This window comes from Phacochoerus africanus, chromosome 1, assembly GCF_016906955.1.
Source record: "Phacochoerus africanus isolate WHEZ1 chromosome 1, ROS_Pafr_v1, whole genome shotgun sequence".
NCBI lineage: Eukaryota > Metazoa > Chordata > Mammalia > Artiodactyla > Suidae > Phacochoerus > Phacochoerus africanus.
The window spans coordinates 26009006-26036234 of record NC_062544.1 but is presented as its reverse complement, the minus strand read 5'-3'; the positions used below and the strand labels follow the sequence as shown (position 1 = coordinate 26036234).

The window sequence follows — 27229 nt, the reverse complement described above, 5'->3', positions numbered from 1 at the left end:
TTCAATATACGCAAATCAATCATTGTTACACACCACATCAACAAACGGAAGAAGCACTCACTGATTCTAATGCTTATTTGAGTTCAAGAACCACCAAGAGCCCAGTTTATAGATGGGTTTGTAATAACTTCAACACTTAGATGATCTCTTGGTGCTAAATGCAGAGACTAACACTAGAATCCACTCCACCTGCTCACTGTGAAACAGATCTAGCAAAGTGTACAGTGCAGGGCAAGGGCTCCAAAGGGTAGCAACAGTGACAGTGAAACTGACACAGGCTACAGAGCCCAAGAGGTGGAGATCCAAACCAAGGTATTGTTGGGCCTCAGTGAGCCCATCTGCAAGGGGGGTACCCTCGGTTTCCACGGTAGAGGGCTGTAGTAAAATCATGTGTTTAAAGGGCATGGATCTCAGTAAGAGCTCCAAAGCACTGGTTAGCCTTATCATTCTTTTCATTATTCTAGTGACATCTTTGGTACCAAAGCAAATAGTACAACCTGGCACCTTCAGCGCTCAAAGGCAACTATTACAAGATACCGTTGCCCTGCAAGGAGCAGGTGGGGGAAACTTTGCTGGGCAAAGCTCACCCAGTTCCAGTCTCCTGTCAACACTGAATAGCAAGAGCAGGGGTAATACCAGCTAGAGAAATCACCAGCCAATGACTCAAAGGTGTTCATTGGAAGTTTCATATGAACACTCAAAGATGTTCATCGGAGGTTTCAGATGGCCAAGACTAAGTAAAAGGCAGTTCTACACTTAATGATGTTCTTATCACTGCCAGAGTATTACTTTCAAATGGGCTTGTGGTTCCAGTTTTAGAAAGAAGCAAAACAAGCCCCTTCATTTTACCATGGGCCAGACACTTACCCATACATCCCTCCTTTCATCTCTCAAAACTTGATAGCTATTAGTAGGCCCATTTTACAGATGAGGAGACCAAACCTTAGTGGGGTTAAGTATTTTGCTTAAGGTCACACAGCTTGTTATACATACAGTAGAGCTGGCATTTAAACCCAGGCCCATTGATTGACATTCAGGGCTCTTTACACACCATGGTCAGGTCAGTCTTTAGCTGAGGATGCATTAATACATTAACACATAACTGCCTATTCCAGAGGAGGGAGGGGGTCGATTTGCTCAGACTCATAGGCAGAAAATGAGCACCCTGGCCTCCTTGGCTTTGCTTACAGTGGTTCTCACACCCACAGCACCTAAGTCCCATTTTTGTATCAAAGCCCAGTTCAAGACCCATTTCCTTTATGAGGCCTTCCCAGAAGACAGACCATATCAGGTCCGCTCAAGCCTTCTGGATTTGAGTAGCACTTATTAGGTGCAACTACAGATATGGGTCCACTGTTCTGCATCTGAACTTGTGCTCCACTCACTTCCCATGACAGTATCATTCAGTGGTTAAAAGCAAATGCATCAGCATCTCATAGACTAGGGTATGGATACCAGTCTCTCTCACTAGCTGAGCTGCCTCTGGCTAGTTCCTTGACCTTTCTGAGCTGCGTTTTCCTTACTTATAAAATGGAGAAAATAACGGAAACTACCATAAGGGATTGTTATAAATGCTGGATGAAATAATATGAGCATGAAGGCATCCATCAGTGCTCAGCAGATGGAGTGGTGTTGTTGGCCATGGTGCTGACTGTAGAGTATGTGGAAGCCCCGTCTTTCCCAATTCTCATCTTTCCCAATTGCTGCAGTTGCACTAGCAGCAAGGGTCCTGGTTTCCATTATTTGTATCCCTAATGCCAAATGCAGCACAAATTCAGGCTTGGATACAGTTGTGCTCCAGAAAATATTTATTTACTGTTTACCATTTTGTTAGATTCAACAGTTGTTTCAAAAGATTCCAGATTTTTCTTTCCTCCCTGCCGCAAGCTGTCTGGTGACATTTTATTAAGAGCTCAGCCTGGCTGGTTCAGAGAAGCCACAGAATCTTTAGCAACACACATGGGTCCCTCTTTCCCTGGGGTAAGAGGTGAGACGATTTCTGCTTAAGAATTTAATATTTTGAAATCACAGGACAATGGAAGGTTAAAGCTGGAATAAATTTAAGGGTTATCTGATCCAACTCTATTACTTCACAGACGTAAACAGTGAGATCCAGATAAATTAAACTACCACCCAGTCATACTGCTAGTTAGTGTAATTAGAATTTAGCTATTTTAAATTAACTCTCAAAAAATTATAAATATAATATATGAACACAGTAAAAATTTAAATGGTTGAAAAGATTAAATCATAAAAAAATAATTTTCTATCCTACCTTGGATCTTAGTCTAATTCCCCAGAAGAAAATGTTTTACCAAATTCCTGGATATCCTTCCAAAAATTTTTGTGTATAAACAAACATATGTATAGACATTTTTTTTTTTCAAAAAAGAGTCTGCTGTACTTTGATTTTTTCTCTCATCAATATTTCTGGCAGATGTTTCCATATTAGCATATAGAGATCTTCATTCTCTTTTATTGTTGCATGGTCTTCTGCTCTGAGAATATACTTTAATTTTAACCAATTTCCTATTTAGAGACATTTAGCTTGATTCCAACTTTTTCTCCTTTAGCATCAGTGCTGTAATCAACATTCTTGTTTACATATCTTTATGTATGGGAGACTATCATGTAATATACAATCCTAGAGGTGGAACTGCTAATGCACAGGGTCTATGCAGATTTTTTTTTTTCACTCTTTGTTTGCTGTCTTTATTTGTTTTCATGGGTACTGTCAGGCTGCCTTCCAGGATTCCAATCCAATTACCAGCTCCACTGTCATGGGCAAGTTACCCTACTTCTCTGAGTCTTTAGATAGTATCTAAAGGGGGTTGTTATAAAGACTAAATGAGGAAATTGCTACCTAGTAAACTCCCACTCAGTCTTAGTTCAAAAATCACTTCTTGGGGAAGTCTTCCCAGCTTCCCTGGACTAAAGTAGATCAGCCCCATTATTCACCCTCATTACACCCTGTTCATAGGAGTAATGACATATTTTAAGCAGAACTAATTTACTTTCTGCCCCCTCTATTGGATGTAAGCATCCGCAGGCAAGAACCTCATCTTTCTCTCTCTCTTTTTTTTAGGGCTGCACCCACGGCATATGGAGGTTCCCAGGCTAGGGGTCTAATCAGAGCTACAGCTGCTGGCCTATGCCACAGCCACAGAAATGAGGGATCCAAGGCATGTCTGCGACCTACACCACAGCTCATGGCAAGGCCAGATCCTTAACCCATTCAGCGAGGCCAGGGATTGAACCCGCAACCTCGTGGTTCCTAGTTGGATTCATTTCCGCTGCGCCATGACGGGAACCCCAAGAACTTCATCTCTTTACTCAGTGTTGTATATCTAGGATCTAGGATTGTGTCTAACCCAGCATATGCTCAGGAAATTTTTGTTAAATGAGTTCATTAAAGAGCCCAGCCCTCCGCATGAGTCCTTATTAAGTCCTCCCCAGAAACTCTGAGATTTGTATTATGATTCTCAACATTTTAGAGAATAAGAAGCCGAGGCTCAGAGAGGTTGAATAACTTGCCCAAGGTCACACAAAGCTGGCATTTGAATCCAAGTTTATCTGTTTCCAGAACTTGTCTTCTTTAACCATTCTGCTCTTCTGCTAAAAATCACTTTTCTTCTCCTTTCTCCATTTCTGTCAACCTTTGTTGTTGGTGGAGGTTTCCACTGGTTCATTGGATGTCTTTACAGCAGAGACAGCAAGAATTTTTGATCCTGTAAGATTCTTCCTCAATGGGCTTGAATTATTTGCTCCAAATTCTGATTTTTTAAAAAAGGACCCAACACCCAGGGTTGCCGAAACACAGTCAGTATACCATCTTCCGTGGTGCAAAGGTCCAGTTGCCATGATGTTCTGAAGATGCTGTTGGTTCTGGGAGTGCAAGTTTCCAATTATGGATTCAGATTGGCGACATTAGGCCAGAGGTTGTCTGGAGCCCTCAAGCTGAGGCAGGCAGGGCTGCGTAAACTCTTGTCAGGCATGTGACCATCTTTCTGCCTGGTGGAGGCATCCTGCCATGAGCCTCCCTGTGGGTAGTGCCATGGTCCTCTTTAAGGGCATGGGCTACTCTTCCTTGAGTTTCCCTCTGGGTCTGTGTTCCATCTCTCATGGTTTTTTTTTTTTTTTTTTTTTTGCCATTACTGGTTACATTTCCCATTATAAAGACCAACCCTGCCCTTACACTTCCACCAATGGCTGGAGATATTCTGGAAGCTCTTCATTTCACGGGGTCTCCCATTCAAGTTCAAAAATGATCCCAAGGCTCTCTGAGGCACAGAGGCTGATCCAGAAATGCCTCAAGGCCAAGGCTGAAATTATCAAAGGCAGAGCCAACTAGAGCTGTTGTAGTAGTAGTAATCCCACCACTGCCTAAGATGGAAAAAATTGATCTGGAGCCAAAGAGCACATCTGAAGTGTAACCACTGATGCCTGGACCAGTCAGAGTTGCTGACACAGAGAGTCTAACCCCACAGCCAATCATCATAGAGCTCTCTATCCCAGGCCAGCCTGAGCTAATAAGGGCAGACAGTGTTTCTGGAGCTATGTAGAGCTGTCTCCTAGATCTGAAAGGTCACCTGTTTCTAAGAGACAGTGCAGAAGAGTGAAAAGAGCTTGGGCTTTGAAGATTGGTCTGAAGTTCAATCCCAGCAGCCCCACTTAGTAGTTAGATGGCATTTAACAGGAAACTCAATCATTTATCTAAACCTTGGTTTGTTCATCAGTAAAATGGGTATATCCCAACCTAAGAGGGTCATGATAAGGATCAACATGCCCTAAGTAAATGCCTAATAAAAGTTAGTCATTTTCTTCAAAAGCTTGGATGCTAGAAGATGGATTTACAGCCCACTATTGAGACACCAAATCCTTGAGGACTGGGGAATGTTCTGCTTTGCTTCTGAATTTTTCAAGGCATGTTGCACTAGCCTGGACTCATGAAAATTGCTCTTAAACAAAAATTCTCACTGAGTTAAATGTGAAATCCTCTCTTGGTCGTCTGTGACAATGTAGACACATGCAAATGTCAAGGCCCAGCATCTGAATAGGGCCTGGGAATGAAAATTATTTTAGCCCCAAACAGGAAACATCATTTTTGTAATTCTTAAGTCTTGTCACCCACAGAGTGGCACCCACAGAGCTTCTTGCTTTTTGCCCTTTGAATCATAAAAACCACAGTTCCGGAAAAGACATTAGGGATAATCTCATTGTACCTGCCCCTTCTCTGGACAGCAGCTGCCAAGGCCAGCAGTGCTTAGTGATGGATGCTGTTCCTGCTGATATTAAATGCATAATTAATGAAACTGTAAGAAGGAAACAAGGCATGTTCCAGGCAGGGTACAGAGAACAAATCCATTCTTACATGAGTGAGGAGAAGGTAAGAGAACAAAGATAAGGTTGAAGAATGATCCTGTTCTTGAGTCTTTTCCGGTGAATATCTATGGAAGTCTCATTAGAAAAAGAGACTTATTTCATTGTGTAATGTTGGCCACTTTCTCATCTTACAAAATCTTGTGGGTGTGACAGCCCCAGGCAGCGTTGGGATGACCAGAAAGATGCCTCCCTAACATCCTGTTGGCTGAGGACATACATGAGCTCCCGGACCTGACGCATTTAAGACCATCATCATCATCCAAATGGTAACAGTTACTAAAATTACAGTGAACTCACAGGTATTAAGTAGCTACAATGTTCCCAGCACTGTTCTAAGTGTTTTATATGAATTAATTCACTTCATTTCAACAATCCAATGAGGTAGCTACCATTAGTGTCATAATTTGACATTGAGGAAACTGAGCCACAGAGAAATGAAGCTATGTGCCTAATGTCACACGGCTCAAAGGTGCAAACATTCCATGTATGAAATCCCTGCTTCTCAGAGCTCCTCTCAGATACAGATATTCTTTCAGGAAAACTGGATAAAAGCTAAAAGAATGGCATACAGGACTGAAGCTAAGCTCTTCTCTCTCTGGCGGAGAGCCAGAGTCGGGAAATCAGGTCTGAGGCTGTAATTGCCAACGCCCACGCAAAGGGATGAACAAATGAGCCAACAGATTTATGGCCCAGATACTGCCTTGCCGCCGATTCCTGGGTGTGTTGTTCCAAGTTGCCCCTCCCCCAAAGCAACGGCCTTATTAACTTCCCTGATGACACCTGTAGCCGGAGTCTGAGCCACATTTGGGAGGGGATCAAACACTTGTGATTCAAACAGCCAAAGTGACAGGTTTTATTTCCACATCGAAGATTGATAACTCTCACTCAGACCCTGCCGGGCAGTCAACCCAATGTGGTGGTGAAACTCCATCTCTAGCCTGTGGCTGCGGTGATCCAGCCACTGCTGTGCTCTGTCCCACCTCTGCACTGACATGCTCTGTGACTTCAGGCTATCTGCTCATCACCTGGGCGTCCTACTACCCACATCCCTCCAGCGGAGGAAATCATAATAATAGTAAGTACCTGTAGGGTAGCTGTAAGGACTGAGAAAGATAACGTGTAAAATGCTTGTCGTGAGATCTGCGTGTACAATCGCTGTCAGCAAATGGCAGCTTTTCTTTTTATCCTCATTATCACTATAGTTCAGTTGCCTGATTTAAATGCAAGGGGGTGGGAGAGAGTCTTATTCAAACGTATTGTTTACTAAGTACTTATAGGCTGGTGCCACCCAGCAGAGTGGATCTCACAGACCTCAGCCCAGGCGTCACCTCCTCCAGGAAACCTACTGTGTGCCGGGCACAGTGCTTAGAGCCCTGTGAGTTAGTCTTTGCACTCCTGAAGCTTATCTTCTCCCAGAGGAAAGAAAGAGAACAGGCACATAGAACAGCAAAAAAGATCCCACCAAGCACTATCAAGAGACTACAGGAGTTCCTGTCGTGGATCAGCAGGATCAAACCCGACTAGTAGCCACAAGGCCGTGGGTTCCATTCCCTGGCCCCACTCAGTGGGTTAAGTATGTGACATTGCCATGAGCTGCGGTATAGGTTGCAGACTCAGCTTGGATCCTGAGTTGCTGTGGCTGTGGCCATCAGCTGCAGCTCTGATTCAAACCCTAGCCTGGGAACTTCCATATGCCATGGGTGTGGCCCTAAAAAGATTTAAGAGAGAGAGAGAGAGAGAGAGAGAGAGAGAGAGAGAGAGCGAGAGAGCGAGTGAGCTAGAGGCTAGAGACTACAACAGGCTGAGCTTGAGACCTCGTGACCTTGTGGTTGCTAGGGGACCTTCAGGGAGGAGTCAGGCTGGGAGGTCTCTTGGAGGAGGGAGAATCTGAATGGAAACTGTTGGGACCTTACAAGTGAGTTCCCCCACCAAGTGCTCTGGCATATTCCAGTTCTGGAAAAGCCCCACCAAGTGGCAAGCATTCCACAGATGAGTCCGCTGAGGCACAGATGCAGTCCAGGCCTTGCCTGAGGTGGCACAGCTGGTCAAGGATGGAAGCCCAGACAGGAACTGAACACCCAGAGGAGCAGGCAGAAACACCCTCATCCCAGTTTGCTGGCTACTCCCTAAGCTAGCGCTATAAGAGATGCTGGAGGTCAGGGGCTGCCCTGGAGGGAGCATCCCCTTTTGGGGGTCTTCCCTCTCACACCTCCAGCCAGAGGGAGCCACCTGGCTTCATGTGCCAGGCTTTGACGAGTTGCTTCCACCTGCCAGGGCCTTGAGCAGGTGTGTCGCTTTTCCCCAAGGGCATGATTTGAGGCCCCTGAATCTCAGAGAGGTCTTGTCTGAGCACTAAAAGTGATTTCCGAAGAATCAGAAAATGATAGACCTGACTAGGGAGCTTTATTTTTCAGTATCTGGGAAGGGCTGCTTTTGTAGGTGCCAGTGAATAGGAAAGTAAGAAAAAGGATACACGTTTAAAAGGTGGTGTGCACTCTGGCAGTGACTGAGTGCATGTCTCCTCTTTAGCACAAGATACATTGCACAGTCACATTTGCATATGCTGCTCATTTGAGGACTGTTTAATCAAGGGTCTGGTTCCAAGCTCTGAGTAATTCTCTCCCCATCACCACCACTCGGTGGAAACCTGCAGAGACACAGGCATACCTTCGGGAGAGCTCTGGGATGTGTCTGAGGGAGCAGTCAGCCTGGGATGCTGGAGCTGGCCTGCCAGGCACCCCCAAGGACAGCTCTGGGGCCTCACACTCACCTGGAACTCAAAGTTTGTGTTTTCCAGGAACTTCTGGTTCATGGTTTCTGCAAACTTGTTGATAGCTCTCAGGAAGACCCTGGAAGAGGGAAGAAGGTCACCCGGCCATCTGAGCACTTTAACCCAGACATCCCTCCCTCGTGTTCCAGACAACAGATCCCTCAGGGAGCGTCCCAAAGACCCAAGGGAGAGGCCGGCTGACCCACATAAACACCTGCTCACACCACAGACCTGGGGCCATGTCTGCCCTGCCCTGTCTATTTGACTTCATTTAGAAAATTTGTCTCTTGTTGAAGCTCTTACAAGCTTATGGCAGAAAATGCATGTCATCCAGAAAGATAGAAAGACAAATTGTCTCCTCCCAAATCAAATAAATAAACAAACAACACACCACCTATCATCTGGGGAAAACTGTCATTGACATTTTGATGAACATAATTTCAAACCTCTCCCTAGACGTATATACACGATTGCTATTTTAAAGATATCATTTTGATAAAAGGGGTTAAATGATGAATTCTACTTCACAGCCTGTCTCTTTTACTCAACAGTAAACCGTGTGTTCCTTTCATGCCAATGAATCCCTTTTAATCACTGAAGAGCATTCACTGTATGGGTGTATCACAGTTTAATTTCATCAGTCTTTTATTGATGGCCCTTTATGTTGTTTCTAAGCATTTTCTGTTGTAAACAGCATTTCCCTAATCACTCTTCTATGTATGCCTTGTACCTCCTAGATACCCCTCTTCTCCAGTTTTCTCCTTGAACAGGGATGCTGGTCAAATCTTATGCATTTTGAACATTTTGGTACCCGTTGTCAAATTGTGTTTGTCCTTAAATGCCCTCCATCCATCCCTTTCTCTCCTTCCTCCCTACTGACTGGTCTTGCAAACCCTTATCTCTTGCTCTTTCAACCTCTAGAGTGCCTTACTCTTCGGGACAGTTCCAATCCAGCTGATCACCGACTTCAATGACTCCCCACTGGCCACGGGATGAGTCCAAACTCTCTTGACAGTCGATGCCCTCCAGGATTGGACCCCACCTTCTTTGCTAGACTCATTTCTCACTATTATGCTCTGCTTTTAGTTGTCTTCCTTTGCATAGAACACCCCCTCCTTCTAATCTCTTTAGAGCAAGGTCTGCTGTGTCTTTGTGTCCCCCAGAGAACAGTCAATGCAATTGCCTTTCTCAGAGTTTATCATGTGCTATACAAGGAATTAGTTGTGTGACTCAGCCTCCTCCAATAGACTGCACTTTCCTGAAATCAGAGACTCCCTCCATAAGCTCTTTGACTCTCCACTCAACATGCCTTTGACTCCCAAATTGTATATCTTCATCGCTGGCCTCTCGCCTGAGCTCCGTCTTGCTCTCCAGCTCTTTGCTCTACACACTTGGATGACTAATAGGCATCTCAAACATACATGTCAAAAACTCAACTCCTATCACCCACCCTCTTTCTGTTGTTTTCTCATCTAAGAACAACTCAATTCTTCCAACTGCTCAGGGGGTGGGAGGACTTTCCTTGACTTTCCTCTTTCTCTCATACCCTATACCTGGCCAGTCAGCAAAACCTCTTAGGATTACTTTCAAAATATATCCAAATTCAACTACTTCTCATCACCCACTGTCACTGACCTGAACCAAGCCACTTTATTTCTGTCTTGGGTTTTTGCAGTCATCCCCCGCCCCCATCGGCTACATGCCCTGCTGCGGCCAAGGCTCCATTGTGTGTGTGTGTGTTGTTTGTGTGTGTGTGTGTGTATTTGCAAAATATACCAGGGCAGAGGTCAGATCTTACCTGCACTACTGTCTATAATTTCTGATTATCAGTGGACTATCAATAATCTCTCTACCAAGTAGCTGGCCAAGGGAAAATGTTTGGCTACCAATGGGAAGCCAGTAAAAGGAAGTGTTTTTCTGAGGTTGTTGCTTTGGGCGATAACTGGGACTCAGTTCTTCTGGGGAACTTCTGAGAGACTGTATAGGACACACCTGAGCATCAGAAATGTCCTGGAGCCAGAGAAAGCCCAGAGAATGAAAGAGTTGGAAGCTCTCGGGACACATAGGCCATGTCCATGGAAGTTGCAGGTGTATTTTTGGTGGGCAGCTATAGTATAAGTTATATCAGGCATTGCTTGTAAAGAACCTGGACTAGGTGTTCACTGAACACTCAAATGTTTATTGAACCACTGCATCCTGTATTGGGATCACAAGATTTGCACACATATACACACACATACACACAATCAGATGTGATTTCTGGCTTTATAATTTCCCGGGTGTGTGGTTTTGAGACATGTTCAGATCACCTTTGACGTCTAAGTGCCCTTGCTGGTAAAAACAGCAGCAGAGTAACCCTTTTCACAGGGTGGCTGCAGGGTTTAATGGCAAATGTATACAAGTGCTGGACATAGTGCCTGACACCCAGTGACAGTATTAACATGGTCGCCGTGGCTGTTCAGATCCCTTTGGGTTGCTTCACTCTGCATTGAAAGGCAGGGACCAAGAGAAAAATGGATAGCCTTTGAAAAAGCATCGACTTTTTCTCCTTAAAAAAATTTCCTCAGATGGAAATTCCCATTGAGTAGCTGTCATTTATGTATAGACATCTCAGACTGCCTGATATGATACCAAAATGAAGGGTTTTATGCATTCTCTGCAGCAACAAAGTTATCATTAGTTTCAGTAACAGTTATTATTTTAATTGTCAACCTAAACCTGTCTCTGTTTTGCAAAGACCAGTCCAAAAATCAGGAATTAATTAGCCCCCTATGCTGACGGTGGGGACTGGTGACAGATAGGGGCTGAGAGACAATAGGTCAAGCCCTACCCCTCTCTGGATTCTTCTGAGGCCACCCTCTGGAAACGAGAATATAGCTTAACTTTGCTTTCCCATGTATGGACTTGGAAAAGCATGTCTTTTGCATTCTCTTAAAAAAAATTCTAAAGCCGAAGCACTAATATGCTGAAGTGGGTTGGAATGAAAACACACTCACCTCTTTCTGTTACTCTCAAAAATGAACTGAAGTTGTTGAAAACAAAGTTCATGTTCAAATCTCAACCTAGCATTTCCTGAATTTCATCCATGATGCTTAGCAGGCTCTAAGAAATCAATAATAACCACAGCCACGAGGTATTACCAATGATGTGCCAAGCTCTGTGCTAGGTACCTCATACAGATTCCTTCTGGTTCCCCCTCCCCCCTTTTTTCATTCTCACATTAACTCTCTAAGTTAGACGTTGTTTTCATTTTAGAAATGTGAGTTTAGGTAACTTTCCCAAGATTGCAGCCAATACATATGAAAACAGGATTGAAACAAAGGTATGCTGCCTTCAGGACCTCAGTATTTAGTCGCCGTGCTATTCTGTCCAAGGAATCTCTATAATTCTGTTCACTCTAAGCTATGAGCTCACTTTGTTACAGCAAGGATGGGAGTCATCACAGTGTTCCTTTCATATATCCTGTGCCAAGTGCTCTACAGATGCTGCTGCATGTAATGTTGCAAACTGAGGTAGGCGCTACTGTTGTACCCATTTAACAAAAGAGGAAAAGCACTGGAAAGATAAAAAAAAAATTTCCCTCCATTCACATGCAGCAGCAGAGTCCACACCCCATGTCAGATTTGTCTTTCCCTAAAGCCTTCGCAATTAACTAGAAAGATATACTGGCTCCCTTGAAGGCCGGCCTGCATGGTCTTTTGGCACTGGGCATGCTCCTACTCATGTCCACCAGGCCCAGAGCCCCTTCCCACTTAGTTGCCATCCTCCTGCTGCCCTGCCTGCAGCTGACTGGGCCCAGGACCAACACTTGACTCAAGCACTCTTCCATGGGCTGGCCGGCAGCCCCTGGGTGATCATACAGGTACTAGTGGGGGCACCCAAGCCTGGATAGTGGTAGATCAAGTCCTTTTAGCCAGTTTAACAGCTAGACAACCAGGGAGAATGCAATGAGCAGAAGCCATGAGCAGATTGTCTGTGAGGAAGCGAAGCCATATGCATGGGAAGTCAGCTGCTGCGAGCAGGAAGAAGCTGGCAGAAAGGGAGCCAAACACAAGGCTGGCATCCTGAAAACTGCTCCATGGGAAGCTGCACTGCAACCACTGGACTGGGTTCCCAGCTTCCTACTTCCCTTCATGCAACAGAACAAATCCTCATCACATGAGGCAACCAAGAGTCTCTCTGCTTCTCCCCCTGACTAAGCCCAGCTGTCCCAGGTGCACTAGTCTTTGAAGCAGATGCAGGAATGGAAGTGCACACAGACTCATCTGCCCTGTCTGCACGACGACGGGTGTGTGAAGATTAAATGAGATGCCGTACACGAAGCTGGTGGTCCAGGGCCTCAGGTCCCAGGAGTTCTTAATAATGTCATTTGTGTCATTATCATTATCCTTAACTGCCCAGCTACCTTGTAGGTCTGAAGCAGGAGGATCCGAGCCTCAGAAGACCCCAATGTGACAACCAACCCAGACCCCGGGTTGCTGGAGCAGGACTGGATGGAAGTGGGCGTGCCCTTTCCAATGAGAAAGCGCAAGGCAGGGAGAGGAATCCCTGAATCCCATTCCAGCTTCCCACTGGTTTGTGGGATGTTGTTGATTCTACTGGGAAAAACTTAAAGATGGAAATAAAAGAGCTGGCCAGAAAGGGAGCCCTTATTTCCTACCAGAAGGAGTAAGAAAGCCATTCTCCCAGAGCCTTTAAGCTGCTTCCCTCACAACATGCAAGAGCTCCCTGCACCAGGGGGCTGGAGTGAATCAGAGGATTCTAGCTCAGGGCCAGGACACGGCCCACCCCAAGTGGTCCTGACACTTCTCGAGTGATTTGGGATTCCAGTTAGGGATGCACCAGGCTCCTGGGACTGGAATCCTGTGGCCAGCTGGACATCAGATTAGGTGTGCTGTGCTGGCTGAAAAACCAGTGGAGAAGCCTCCTTCAGGGTAATAACTTCTGAAGGATGTGAGGTCTACTGAAAGGAAGGAGACCATACAAATTTATGTAGGTAGGAAGGGGAAGCGGCTGTCACTGACTGTCAGCACACTGATGGAGCTGCCAGCAGACTGCTGAGCCCTGCCCTCCTCAGCTGCCTAGGATTCACCACCATGACCCTACTATGTGCCTAGCATGTGGTGGAGACAATGTTAGACCTTGAAATACGTCACTGGTAAGGTTGACAAGATCCAGCCCAGATGTGCCTCTTCTGTGAAACATTTTGCATATTCCCAGATCATAGGAATTCACATTTGTATATGAACCAAAATAATAGCTACATTTATGAAATGCTTGCTACATGTCCAAACCTATTCTAACTAGTTTATACATATTATTTCATTTTGGTCCCCACCCAAACTTTTTGTATAGTACTATCATTAGCCCTATTTTTCAATGAGAAAAGTGGAGTTCAGAGTGGTGAAGTAACTTCACCCGAGGCCATATAACTATTAAATAAATGGTGGAGGCAGGATTCGAACCTGGGCAGTTATAAAGCTTTGCTTCTCTGGGCCCTCTCTGAATTCACTACAGTGACTGCAGCACGTGGTCATATTTCCATGGGCATATTTACTGTCTCACCAACAAGACTGTAAGCCCCCTGTCATCAGGGACCAGGGCATAGATGGGCCTGTCTACTCCCCAGGCTCTGGATGCCCAGGACACGCAATAAGTATGTGCTGATTGAGTCCATTTAGAGAAGCTGTAGGGATGTGTATAAATCCCCAACAGCCTCTTCCCCATCCCCACAGAAAAAGTTGGGTTTCCAGATCGAGGTGCAGATGGAGGAGGGGAACAGAGGCTCTTAGGCATATTTTGTTCATTCACAGTATTACAAAGAACTTGATCATTTACAAATTAACCATGTCATGCAAATCAGATCTTACTGAAGGTGGCATCTTACCAAAAAGAAAAATGCTCTAACAGGAAGTATTTCTTGCAGTGGACATGCCACTCTGTCTGCATACACAAACAGGACACAGCTGAGGAGACATTCAAATCTGGAAAACTCCATTCCTTCCTCCAGTAAGCAGATAAATTATACATAACTAATACATACATACATACATACATAACATGTATACATACATGCATACATGCATACATAAGTGATAATAGTAAATTACAAAACAGATCATCATAATATATAAATAATAGGGAAGGGAGGGAGGGGAAGAAAAGAAAGGAACAAAGATTGTCATATATAGACTAACCGACATATGAAGTTTGCCTTGGTCACATGAATGAATGGAGCCTAGGCTGCGCACTTGTTAAAATTTATTTATTTATTTATTTAGTACCACATCCACTGCATATGGCGGTTCCCAGGCTAGGGGTCCGATTGGAGCTGTAGCCACTGGCCTACACACCACAGTCACAGCAACACCAGACCCATCCGAGGCACGTCTGCGACCTACGCCACAGCTCATGGCAATGCTGGATCCTTAACCCACTGAGCGAGACTGGGGATCGAACCTGCGTCCTCGTGGATACTAGTCATATTCATTTCCACTGAGTGATGGTGGGAATTCCTAGGCTGTACATTCTTAGAGAAGAGAAAATTATGCTCTTGGGAATACTGATCTGGGCTAAACCATAGTGTATACTCTATGTGCCCAAATTATACTGAATTTTTTTACTAACTAGCTCTATGACCTTGGGTAAGTTACCTCTTTGGGCCTTTTTAAGTTCTCTGAGCCAATAAACATGCAGTTCGCACACCCTTACAATGTACTTAATAATGTAAACCTAACTATTTTACAGGATGAAGCAGTAGAGATAAGAACATGGGCTCTGATTGCCTGCCTTTTCTTTCTTTCTCTCTCTCTCTCTTTATTTTTATTAGCAATGCAACACTGAGTAAGTTACTTATCTGTTCTGTTTCTTCATGTGTAAAATGTGGATTACAATAGTTCTACATCATAAAGTTGTTGCAAGATTAAATGAGCTAATACATGTAAAGTGTTTACAATAATGGTGAGTCTAGGTGCTTCATGCATTATGTTATTATAATACCACACAAAACGCAACAACAGTGAGAAAATTCCAAGTGCTCCATAAATGGAAGGGGATCACTGTGGCCGGAAGATGAAGGAAACTACAAGGTAAGAAAAGCAGTCATCTTTTCTGGTTGATACTAGGCACATGCTAGTCCATGGCGGTTTGCTGTTTGCGCCTGCAGACGGCCATGCTCTCATTCATCAGACTCTTCCCAGGCACCAGCACTGTGCTAGGAAGTAACTCATACTCTATGTTCACTGTATACATATATGAGTCACATATGTATGTGTGTGTGTGCATGTGTATATCTGTATATATGCGTGTGTGTATATGTGTATATGTGTACGTATGTGCATATGCAGAGATAGATATAGATATAGATATCATGAAGTGGGGACTATAATTATCCCATTTTACAGATCATAAAACTGAGATTCCAAGAGGTTAAATGACTTCCCAAGAAAGAGAAGGTGGCAGAACTAAGAAGTCTGAAACCTAGGCTGTGTTTCTAACTTTTTTTTTTTTTTTTTTTTAATGTAGAGACTTAAGTACTTAGCTGATCCTTCAGAAATACAAGTGTTTCTATTTAGGAGCTAATTCTTTCTTAGGTTCCTTAGAAAATTATAATTTTTTAGGTATAAAGAAAACAGGATTATTTCATCATCTTTAGGTGCCTGTGCCTGTGGCTAGCTGGGATCTTCAGACAGGGAACATTCCTTCAAAGCACTTGGACGTGTTTCCTCCAGGATGACTGCTGGCAGCTCAGAAGGGGAGGCGAACCCGGTCAGGGTTCCAGCCTCTCTGGGCTCCCATCTTCCTGACCCTGTATCAGTGATGAATGTCTGTGCATTTATTTGCCTATCCATTATTCCTTTCTCCTTCTGGTAATAACGCCCAAATTTTCCTTTGAATAATTATTCCCCCAGCCTCCCCCTTTGCTCCAAGACTTTGTGGTTTGGGTAGAGCTAACCATACCCTACCCAGTTCCAAAGGTGGTCATATGACCCAATCCTGATGAAATAGCATATTTCATTCTTCTGGACACAGAGGTTTATGGATGGGCATGTAGCCCAAGCCAGATCTTTGAAGGTTAGTCTGGGGAATTTTGCTCTATCTATTGAAGAAGAGGCTTTTTCTTTCTATTGGGGCTGCTAATCCAACCAGACATATTTTTGGAACTTCTACATGCTGATTTTCCACTGCAAAGAGAGCATCTGCCTAAGAATGAAGCCAACAGAGAAAAGAGCAAAGGTAGAGATACAGATTCCCTACGACACTATTTGAGCACCTAGATACATCCATGCCTGAAGCCATTAACTCTAGGCTTTTTCAATTGTCTGACCCAAAAACTGTAGGCAAATTTGATTTGGATTTTTAAGAAAATCCTAATCAATAAGTACTCATGAGATATATAGTGTTCATTACATATGTTTGAACATCAGGCTCTGTGCCAAGAGTTAGAAATGCAGAGATAAACTGGACATAGTGCTTGCCTTCAAGAAGCCCATTCTGCAGTGACAGAAACAGTCAAATGAAGAGTTAATTATACTACAGTGGGGTAGGTGCTATAATATGGGCATCTGTATAAATAGAGGGGGTAACATATTCTCTTACTATAAAGGAGTCCTAGAAGGATCCACAAAGGAGAAATTACATGGACAAGAATTTGAAGACTGCTTTTATGTTGAGTTTGGTCTAGAAAGGAGGAGAGCCACAGTTTATGCAAAGTCATGGCAGTGCGAAGCAGTAGGTAACAGTGCATAGTTGTGTGTATCTGAAAATGTAGGGTGAGTCAAAGATGACTCACCTGGGTATTTCATGTAATTTGGCAAAACCCCAAAATATTATTGACCAGCTGGCAAGCACTGAAGGGATTCACATGCAGCTGGGGGGGTGGGGGGGGTGCTAGCTTCTTTCAAACGCAAGATGACTAGACGTGGACATGATGTACAACCAGCTACATAATTTGTAGAGCTCAGCATACAATGAAAATGTAAGCTTCCTTGGCAAAAAATGATTAAGAATTTCAAGATGGTAACAGCAGAGCCCTTTAGAGTGCCGGCCTCCTATGCAACTACATAGGTTGCATGCCCAGGCAGTGAGCCCTGACATAGGCCTAGGGAGAGACCTGCCTCTCATCCATAATGGGGCCTATGCCTAATTCCCACCAAAGCTATAACCACCGCAAAAGCCAGCCTCCTGATGTGAACAGGGAGAATTGGGACAACGTTATCGCAGGCTATGAATTCTGATATTTCTCTGCTGGGCTGATTTTCCTCCTCCCACCATAAGCACCAATGTATAAATATTCCTTTCTGTTCTGACAAACCTCTCCTCCCCTTCACCGGCCCCCAAAGCTGGCCCCAAGAGCAAGTGTGTCTGTAAAGTCACTTGGCTAGACACTGAGGGATCCAGGTAGTAGAAGAACAGCTTTTCAGAGGCCAGAAAGGTAAGGGATGGAGGCCATCTGGGACTGGAGTCAGCTCCAAGGCATACCTGAGCGAAATTTCCAGACTGTGTCCAGTGACAAAATTATTAATATGTTTATAGACTTCCCTCTTTTCCTCCCACTAAGGAAAATTTTGCGGGAAAATTTTGCCTTTGCCCCTTCAACTTCTCTTCTTTTACCCTCTAGGGATATTTCTGGCTTTGCCAGTAAATTCTTGGCTTTGTGATATAGAATAAGGGCAGTGGGTAGAGAGAGACAAAACTTCTAGCCAGCGTAGGGTTAAGGGCCTTCCATGGGAAGGACCTGAAACAAATCCAAGAAGCCAAGGGAAAGTGAGAGAAAAAGGAAAGAGAGGCGCCTGGAAGGCCAGGCCCAGTTTTAAAGGAGTTTGTGGATAGGAATTGAGAATAAGTTCTGAGAGAGACTTAGCTAAGCCATGGGATTCGAGAGATACTGAGAGACAGAAGACTGGAGAAAGGGAATATTAGGCGATACTGCTGAGTGCTATGACTTGAATTTCACTTTGATGAAATAGCATTATTTGAGAAAAAGCATTAAAGACTGAAATTGTACACAATTACTCGTATCTATTGTTGTGCTGGGCCATGTGGGATCTGAATTATTCCTGGGTTACACTGGTATTCTAGGAGATGTTAACAAGTATTATACGTACACATAGACAGAAATATATGCACACCAAATGGTTCAATGGGCAAGAAAATCTGTGAAATGCTGTAGCCTAAATCTTCCTCTTGAGAATCCCATTAGCATACTAAAGACTCTGAGAAGTCCTGCAGCAGAGAAAGCTGTTCAAAGCCATTTAATCCAATGCTTCCTAAACTTATTCTACCACGTTAGAGAATACACTTTACTGTTTTGAATAAATTAAAAACAACATAATTTTAATAAGGCTAGTCTCAAGTTCTTCTGTCTTAAGACTTTAGGGAAGGCCTCATAGACAAAGTATATTTTAACTAGTATTTGAAGAATGGAAAGGATAGGGAGTAACTAGCTCAGCACATAAAAAGGCATGAAAAATAAAAAATAAATAGCTCAAGATTGGGGAGCAGTGCCCCGGGGTTTAAGTGTAGAAAGAAAGGATCTACTGCATTTTGGTTTATTTTCACCAGCGAGAAACTATCCCCACCTTCTGTCTCTCCCAGTGAGGTGTAAAGTGAGTGCCGAGATGACGGGGCTGTTAGGAAGCAGGTGGCAGCTTACCTGTTCTGAACCATACTCATGGCCATCCAGTCCACAGGATACACATTTTTTCCAATGAGGTCCTTGAACATGATGAATGTCTCCATCAAGAAGTCCTGCAATAGAAAAGCCAAACGTACTTGTTATCTTGCTTTACAGGAAATGACTGGAAGAGCCTAGATCTTATTGGCTGTGCAAACGTTTTCTTTGTTACGTTTTGGAAATGCAGAAAGGGCATAGCCTTTCATTAAGTAAAGCCAATGAAACCGATAGCAGTGGATTTTAATTTTTTTATTTTTATTTATTTTGTTGTCTTTTTCGGGCTGCACCCGCAGCACATGGAGGTTCCCAGGCTAGGGGTCAAATCAGAGCTCTAGTGCAGGCCTACGCTACGGCCACAGCAACGTGGGATCTGAGCCATATCTGCAACCTACAGTACAGCTCAGGGCAATGCCGGATCCTTAACCCACTGAGCGAGGCCAGGGATCAAACCTGAGTCCTCATGGTTACCAGTCAGATTTGTTTCCACTGAACCGCAATGGGAACTCCATGATAGCAGTGGATTTTTAAAGGGAAGCTTTTGATTGGTTACTGGGAAAGTGTTTCACAAGTGTAAGTGGCACATGAATGTGAACTATGAATATGCTTTCAAAATAAAGCACTAATAATTTGGTCTTTGGGAGTAAAGAAGTAAATGTTTTCACTGATGTGACAATTTTATAATCATATTTCCAAATATGTATTTGAGGAGGAAATAATCTACATTATATGAATGCATCTCGGGTCATTGAACAAACAAGCTATTATTAAAATGAACGTCTAATTACTGTACCGTAAACACAGCTAATTCACATGTCACAGGCACGTGCAGGGGCAACTTAGAGGAAACATGACAGGGACGCTCTCCCTCTCCTTGGAATAGGTTCAAAGTGGACCTCAACAGGCCCCATCAGATTTTGCGGTGGGTCAAATCTGTTCTCTACCTTTGGAGAACACAAAATCAAGACAAAGCCAGATAGCAAAGACCAGAACCACTGGCCCCAGGACTCTCCTGAGCTGGAAGAAATAAAGTCATCTCACCTGTAGCTTTGGGCAAAATTTAAAATCCATAGGAAATCTGCTCAGAATTCTTTCCTTAAGTCAGTGATTTTCAAATTATTTTAACAGCAGAATTCTTTGTTCAGAGAAAATCCTACCTGGAACCGAATACATTAATAGATAAAAGTAGAAACAGCTTTGGTTGAAGCATGCGCACGTGTGTGTATGTGTGCATGTGTGTGTGTGTGTGTGTGTGTGTGTATACACGCGCGCACACATGTGCGTGTGTGTTTATGGTAGGAGATAGCGAGGCTGGGAGAAATATAATTTGAAAATCACTGCTTTAAGCTAAACTGCAAAATTCTGGAAATGAGATTGGTTCCTTTCCAGCAATCGTTGCTTCTAGGGAAAATTATCCCAATGCTTTCAGTCCCAGTTTCTGCATCAGCAGAATGGGGACAACATCCACCTCAAAGGGCTTCTGTGAGGGTTAAGTGCATGCTGTCTATAAGATGCTCTATACAGAGCCCAGCCCACCGCAAATGTCCTCTAAGTGCTCCAGGATGATGACGAGGGAATGATGGTGAGAATGATCATCCATCCCTGACGTCACCTGGGGAGGCGCGGGTATCGTCGCAGGCACATTCCCTTCCTGTGGGAATGCAGAAGGCCTCTGCCTTGCAGATGCAAAGCCTGGCTTCTGAATGAGAGGTGCAGCATGCTAGAAGGGCCGGAGCAGAGGTTCATATCCTCCCTCTGCCACATACTGCTGTGTTGCCTTGAGCGAGCGGATTGCAGACTTGTTAAGTGTGAGTACTAACACCTCCGTCACACTGCTGGAGGACTGCGTGAGAAGTGTGTAAGTTCAACACACAGAATTCCCTTTCTTACCATCCATCTCACCTTTCTTTCCACTCAGGGTGCAACATTAGGAATCCAGTCTTTCTATTTCCATGTCCCATGACATAAATAACTTGAAAGGGGGGAATATCTTGGGTTGTTTAGCTTAGCTTTCCTTTTGTTTCTTTTCTTTCTTTCTTTCTTTCTTTCTTTCTTTTTTTTTTTTGGCATATCTAGAGAGAGGTTCCATTTCTTGCCAATCCTACTCCAGTGAGAGACCTCTCTCTCACTGCTAGGTGGATAAAGGTGTAGGACATTGGCTTCCTACTGATTCTCTTTTTGTGGGCCATTCTCTGAGGCTGGTCTAATTCCAGTGCCCTTGGTTCCTTCAAGGAGAGTTAAAAGTAAGCCCTGGCAGCAGAACCCCTGAATCTGGCAGTAGAAAGGAGACAGTGACAAAGATGACCATGCCTGGGACAGCCCAGGCTGGGCTTTGTGTGGATGAAGCCATCGGCTGCAGAGGTACAGGTCCACAGGCCACAGGCCACAGGCACACAGTCCTATAGCAGGTGAGTCCTGAGAAGCTAGAAGAAGAATAAGGCTTAGAGGCCAACTTTCACTATGCATTTGTTATTATCATGTGATAATAGCTACCTTTTACCGATAGAATGTGAGAGCTACTGTGCTTCATTTCATCCCTTCACAATTCTGTGACATAAATGATATTATCCTTACTTTACAGATGGGTCAAATGAGGCTTAGAGAAAGGTTAACTTGGAGTTCCCACTGTGGCTCAGCGGGTTAAGAACCTGACATAGTGTCCGTGAGGATGCAGGTTCCATCCCTGGCCTCACTCAGTGGGTCGCGGATATGGCGTTGCTTCAAGCTGTGGCTTATGTTACAGATGTGGCTCAGAGTTGCTGTGGCTGTGGCGCAGGGTGTCAGCTGCAGCTCCAATTCAACCCCTAGCCTGGAGAACTTCCATATGCCACAGGTGCAGCTGTAAAATTAAAAGAAAGGCAGGCAGGCAGGCAGGCATGGGAAAGGTTAACTTGCCCACAGGCACACAGCTAGATGGTGACAAATCCTAGATTCAAACCTAAGAGTCTTTACACTCATGCTCTTAAGGCACAAAATATCCATGATTCATCAACAAATATTTGTTAAGGCATAGACTCGACATCCAGGGCTCATGCCTGACATGACTGAAGATATGTCCCAGAAGTGACACATACAAGCCCAAGCGGGAGTGAAAAACAGGGCACCCCACGAACATGGCTGCAAACTTAGACCCATACACACTCAAGGTTCACGGGAAGACCCTCCATCCCTCAACTCTCAAATCATTAGTTCAACGTGTCTCCCCCACGCTGCCCCCCAGCATCCTATAGACTCACCACAAGTTCAGAGCTGGTCTGGAAGGTCTCAATATAGAAGGAGTAGTGCTGGTCGCCCATCTGGTTTAAGATGGCTGTCATACATGCCACAAAGTGACTCTGCAAGAAATAAAGAAAAATGCCATGAAACAGGGAGGGAGAGGACCATGAGCTTCATCTTCTCCATTTACTTGACTTCAGACAGGAAAATGTCTCTTCATCCCAGGTGAGTATAAAAAGGGCCCCCAGGAATGGAGAATTTCTCCTTAGCACATCAGCATGCGAAGCTTCCCTCGGAGTAAATGTCTCCTAGAGCTTATTCATCAACTCATTCAAAAAGCATTTACTGAACACCTATTGTGTGCCTGAGACTGTAACAGCAGCTCCAGACATAGACAATAAGGGACCCATCCATTAACTCTCCAGCTGCTCGTACATTGGGAAGAGCGCAGTGTTGACGTCAGGAGATCCAGCCTACGGCAAGAAGGTGGAGATACTTTGTTTTTCTGGTAAATAATTTTATATGTTTAATCTCCAACTGTTCCATCTGTAAAGTGGGACAATAATCCACCCATTATCTACACCCAGAGCTGGAGTAAAAGGATCAAATGGCTCCTATGGTGCCTTGAATACACTGAAGTTCCCTAAAGAAGTATCAATTGGTGGACCACCATGAATCGGCCAGTGAGAAGCCAGCAGCTACTTGCTAAGGACCAAGGATAAAAGAAATGAGAAGAGGTCCTTGCTCTCAGGAGTTCATGACCTCATTGGGAAAGCAAGATTTAACGTCCATGAGGGAAAAAGCACAAGACCTTGTTCTGCGAAGCCGACCAAGTGCCAGAGGGGTTCTGAGAACAGGGAAGTCCGTGCAAGGATTTGGAGAGGAAGAGGGTCTGAAAGGATCCACGGGGTCAGGGGACTGGGAACCACATCCTGTCATGTATCAGAATACATCACCGCACTCGTTTCTGCTTTTTCCCTCCCAGACGTTATGAGTCCATACCACAGTGGTGTCTTCTGACACGGTCAGTGTCTGCAAGCAGAATTTAGGGAGATCTACTCCGGGAGCCTGGTAAAGGAAGTCCTGGCCATAAATCCACCAGCTGGGAGAAGACGCTCAAGAGTGTCACTGGCCAGACTCCATTGGGCTGCCATCTAGCCCCACTAGGCCCTGTCAAGGGCAGCCTCACGGAACAGCCAGCTTGGTGTGATGCAGGCAGTTCCAGAGAAGCCCAGTGCCAAAGGGTATCAGACATAATGCCCACCAGAGGGGTGGGCCTGGAAATGATATATCGGAACCAAATATTATATTTGTGGCACGCACTGCTGTCTTTGTTAAAAACCCAAACCAATACTTCCTTTGTTATAGAAATACAGCGTGGGGAAAAAAATTCCTCCCAGATTACAGGTTTACACTTCAATGACAGTGGTGGAAGGAAGAGCCTTGATGTCCCCAGGAAGCTCCTTCTGCTTTCCTCCACAGGACGTCTCTGGGTAATCGAATGTTTTTCAAGTTCACATTTGTAAAAGTAACTCCCAAAGATACGGGTTCTCATTTGCTTCTAGGTTCCTTCCAATTAGGACGTTAGGAGTTGCATGTTCTTCCAGTCAGCAGCACCAGCTCTGTAATTTGTGGGGCTGGGAGCAAAGTGAAAATTGAAGTGTCCTTGTAAAAATTCTTCAGAATTTCAAAGCAGCCACGGGGCCTATCTGAGCACTGGAAGCCGGCTCCGCCTGCTAGTGACCATCACACACACCCTCGATGTTCAGAAAACACGCAGAGCTGGCAGAGAGTGTGAAAGTGGGACTCTCGGGATCAGGGGCGATGACACTATAATGCTGGGGACCTGGAGCCTCTATGGGGGCAGCCGCCCTGGCCAGCCAGGGAGTCCAATCCCCTCTCCCGCTCAGGACCTCGGCGATGGGCGTGGTGAGTGTGAAATCATCCGTCCCTTTCAGACCAGACAGAACACCACCCGCACTGCAAACTTAACCAGGTGCCCCGAAACCAAGAAACAAGCATATTATTGTTCATCCCTCCGGCCAGCCTGGATGCAAGACAGGAGAAATCTTCCAAGTTTGAAGTCGCGCGTGTGTGTGTGTGTGTGTGTGTGTGTGTACACGCATGTGTCTCCTCTACTCCCTCCATCTCTTCTGTGAAGAGCTTCCTCCAAGAATTCAGCCGGTGGCCACTAGAGGTCTTTCCTTTTCACATGGTAGCTGCCGTGCAATTTTTTCGGCTTTTTATTTATTCCTACGTGAGCAGACCCACTACACTTCTTGCATATAAACAGCGAAAATTACAACATAAAGGACTTATTTTTTTTCTTTTGGAGTAATTCTGCTGCTGGCCAAAGCCTGGCTTGTTTTGCAAAGAAAGGGAGGACATTCTGCAGGTAATTCCAGTGCTTCAAGGTAAGCGATCTGGGGACGTTTTATTTTTTGTGATGGATCATCCTCTCAGAGAAAATGCTATCGTCTGTTGGACAATAGTTTACTTTTAAAGCTTTGGCTTAAATGAGTCCTGGGATTGTGAGCTTGTGTGTGTGTGTGTGTGTGTGTGTGTGTGTGCGTGTGCGTGTCTCTGTGTGAGTGTATGTGTGTGTCTGTGTGTGTGTGCGTGTGTTAGAAAACCTATCATTGTCAGAACTGCAGGCTGCCCCAAATGCATAGATACAGATACTGAATGCTTGTTATTTCCAAAGGCTTGATTTGAATTTGAAGGGGGGGGGGCGGAGAAAAAAAGCAAACAAGCCTCGGAGCTCAAGTTGCCTGGTATTACCGTGAAAAGGCTGCATTGTCAAGGCTTGTTTAGAGAAACTTCCATGCTTCATTTTCAAAAGAAAATGAAAAGAGGAAGGGGTTCAGGCACCCATCTAGAGAGAGTGACCATTTTATGAACGAAACTGTTAGCTTTTTACAAGGACTTGCTCAGGGTGTGCTGTTCATCAATCAATCAAAATTACTTTTCCCAGCTTGTTCATTCCTTCGTTCTAACCACCACACAGAAAAACCCAGCTGAGTGCCTTCCAGTACGATCTGTAGTATGATGTGACTAAGTTTGGACAAGTTACCTGCATTGGGCTGTTAATGAGAAATGGCAGTGCTTCACTTCCAAGGCGAAGCACCCCTTCTTTCCTGTTATGGGGTCTAGCTCACTTTTGTATCAGATCTGTTGGAAAGCCCACCCTTGTGACTGACTGATTTCTGAAATGGCACGGTGACACCAGCAGCAGGTTCGAATTCAGTTAAGGCTCCTCTCGGTCATTTAAATTAAAAACCAAAAAAAGACACCCCCCCCTAAAAAAAAACCCCTCTTTGTCTCACAGTGATAGAATGATAGAATCATATTATGCTTGTCTGATGCTTATCCCTTTTCCAGTAGTGCCCTCAGCACGGCAATCTACCTCTGCTTCCTGTCTCCTTCCCCTTTTACAAGTTTGAGACCTTCTATAGCCACCATGTTTTAAATGTTTAGAAAGAGGTCAGGGGCTGGGGGTGGCAGGATCAGACTGCACTTGCCCTAGCAACTCAGATACTCCTGATGCCGACATTGCTCAAACTTTACAGTGTCAGAGCCTGAACTCCCAGCCTGGTTAGCAACATGGAAAAGCCTGAGTACTGCGTGGGGTTGCAGAGAAGGGAGGGATCCCTGCAGTTCAGGCTAATGAGAATGCCCCTCTTTCCATCCTTAGAGGAAATTTTGTGGTCAACTTTTACTTACTACCAAGGCACGAGGTGGCCACTCATCCATACCCAAGCGGCCTTCCAGGTGCCTGGATAGGAAATTGCTTCTTAAAACAGAATACAAGGAGGACCTGCATATTCTATCCCAAAGAGAAACTGTATCCAAGACTCTGGCACAAACCAGGCAGAGTCACCTCTGCTCCATTCCGGGTGGTGTAAAATGTAGCTAATGAATCACAGCATGAAGAGACAGGGTTTGAAACTAGGTCAAACGTGTAAAAATAAATGCAATCATTGCAGGCACTTGGCTGATGAGGGGCTACTTAACGCCTTGAGTGGCAGAGCTTATTTGCCGTATAGAACCCTCTCCAGTGATCTGCGACAATCAATCCTCTTATTAATTCAGCCCATCAGTATATAGGGAGGTCTTGCACACCTGGGAGGGAGCTGAAGCTCCAAAGGAAAACAGTCAAGGTCTCATCCCTGTGTGATGGCAAGAGAGAAAAAGAGAAACTCAATATTGTGTCGTTAATATTAATTAGCCGGGATACTAAGTAACTGCGATCAGGAGAGTAGCCCTCTCCAAATTATTCTACTTCTTTGAATAAAAAAAGCACCACCACCATCATCATCTTATTGATAAGACCAGTAGTTTGGGTGCGCAACACTCAAACATGATCTATTTAACCACCACCTCTACAGCAAACACACCTACACACACAGAGTCAGGACCCCCGCAGAACTGAGTGAACCAGGAAGGGGTGATCAGTTTGCCCTGCCTTGAAAACTAACACCACGAGGGGAGAGGGGCATGGTTGCTGCGGATGCGTCCCCCGCTCACCTGAGATTAGTGGGAGTGATGAGATCGCAGAGGGAGGGAAAGAGCCAACTTCGGGAGCTTGCTACCTAAATGCCAGCATTACTATGCGATGCCAGCTGGTGACACGTTGCCATAGTAACTTCAAATAATGTGCTCGACCAAAATAAAATAAAATACAGAGAGCGCCAAGGAGAGGAGATGAAGGAGGAAAGTTTGTGTGCCGATGGAGGCTCTGAGGGAGACGACAAGTTTTATCTGTGGGGCCATCCATTTCCTTTGGAAACGAAGAGTAGCCATATGCCACTATCAGGTTGCTTCTCCATTCACCCCCCTGTCTGCCATGTGGTTATATAATAGGTTTTACTCTGGAATGGAATTGGTGCTGTGTGGTAGACCCAGGACCAGAGGTGGGAGGCTATGGTGTCAGGCAAATAGGGACTCTGAAGCCCTTTCACATCTTAGAGATTTGTCAGGAAGCTTAGAGCTGTAGTTTGCAGTGATCTTTGGGGTAAGTAGTGTGTGTGATCTATCTTAGTAACGATCGGATTCTGGGTACTGTGCTAGGTGCCTGGGTGCAGCAGTAATTCTGATGGATGAGGCTGTGCTCCAGGGAGCCTACATCTGGTTCTGTCGCGATATAGAACATCTGGAGTGGGGAACTAGGAGCCAGACAGCCTGAGTTC

General features: G+C 44.8%; 2 protein-coding genes across 4 annotated transcripts in view; one reads left to right on the top strand and one right to left on the bottom strand.

The window, feature by feature from the left end:
• DOCK2 (dedicator of cytokinesis 2) overlaps nt 1–27229 on the bottom strand; it is a 404312-nt gene that overhangs the window by 73936 nt on the left and 303147 nt on the right. For 2 of the 3 annotated variants that reach the window (XM_047784590.1, XM_047784680.1), the window contains exons 28-30: nt 22061–22159; nt 18807–18901; nt 8153–8231 (exon numbers count right to left, since the gene is read on the bottom strand). In XM_047784590.1, coding sequence (XP_047640546.1) covers nt 8153–8231; nt 18807–18901; nt 22061–22159 — 273 coding nt within the window. The remainder of the gene's footprint in view (nt 1–8152; nt 8232–18806; nt 18902–22060; nt 22160–27229) is intronic. The other variant, XR_007135520.1, reaches the window with a different exon arrangement.
• INSYN2B (inhibitory synaptic factor family member 2B) overlaps nt 24141–27229 on the top strand; it is a 116001-nt gene continuing 112912 nt past the window's right edge. Inside the window, exon 1 of the mRNA XM_047784849.1 lies at nt 24141–24454. The gene's annotated coding sequence lies outside the window, so the exon portion shown is untranslated. The remainder of the gene's footprint in view (nt 24455–27229) is intronic.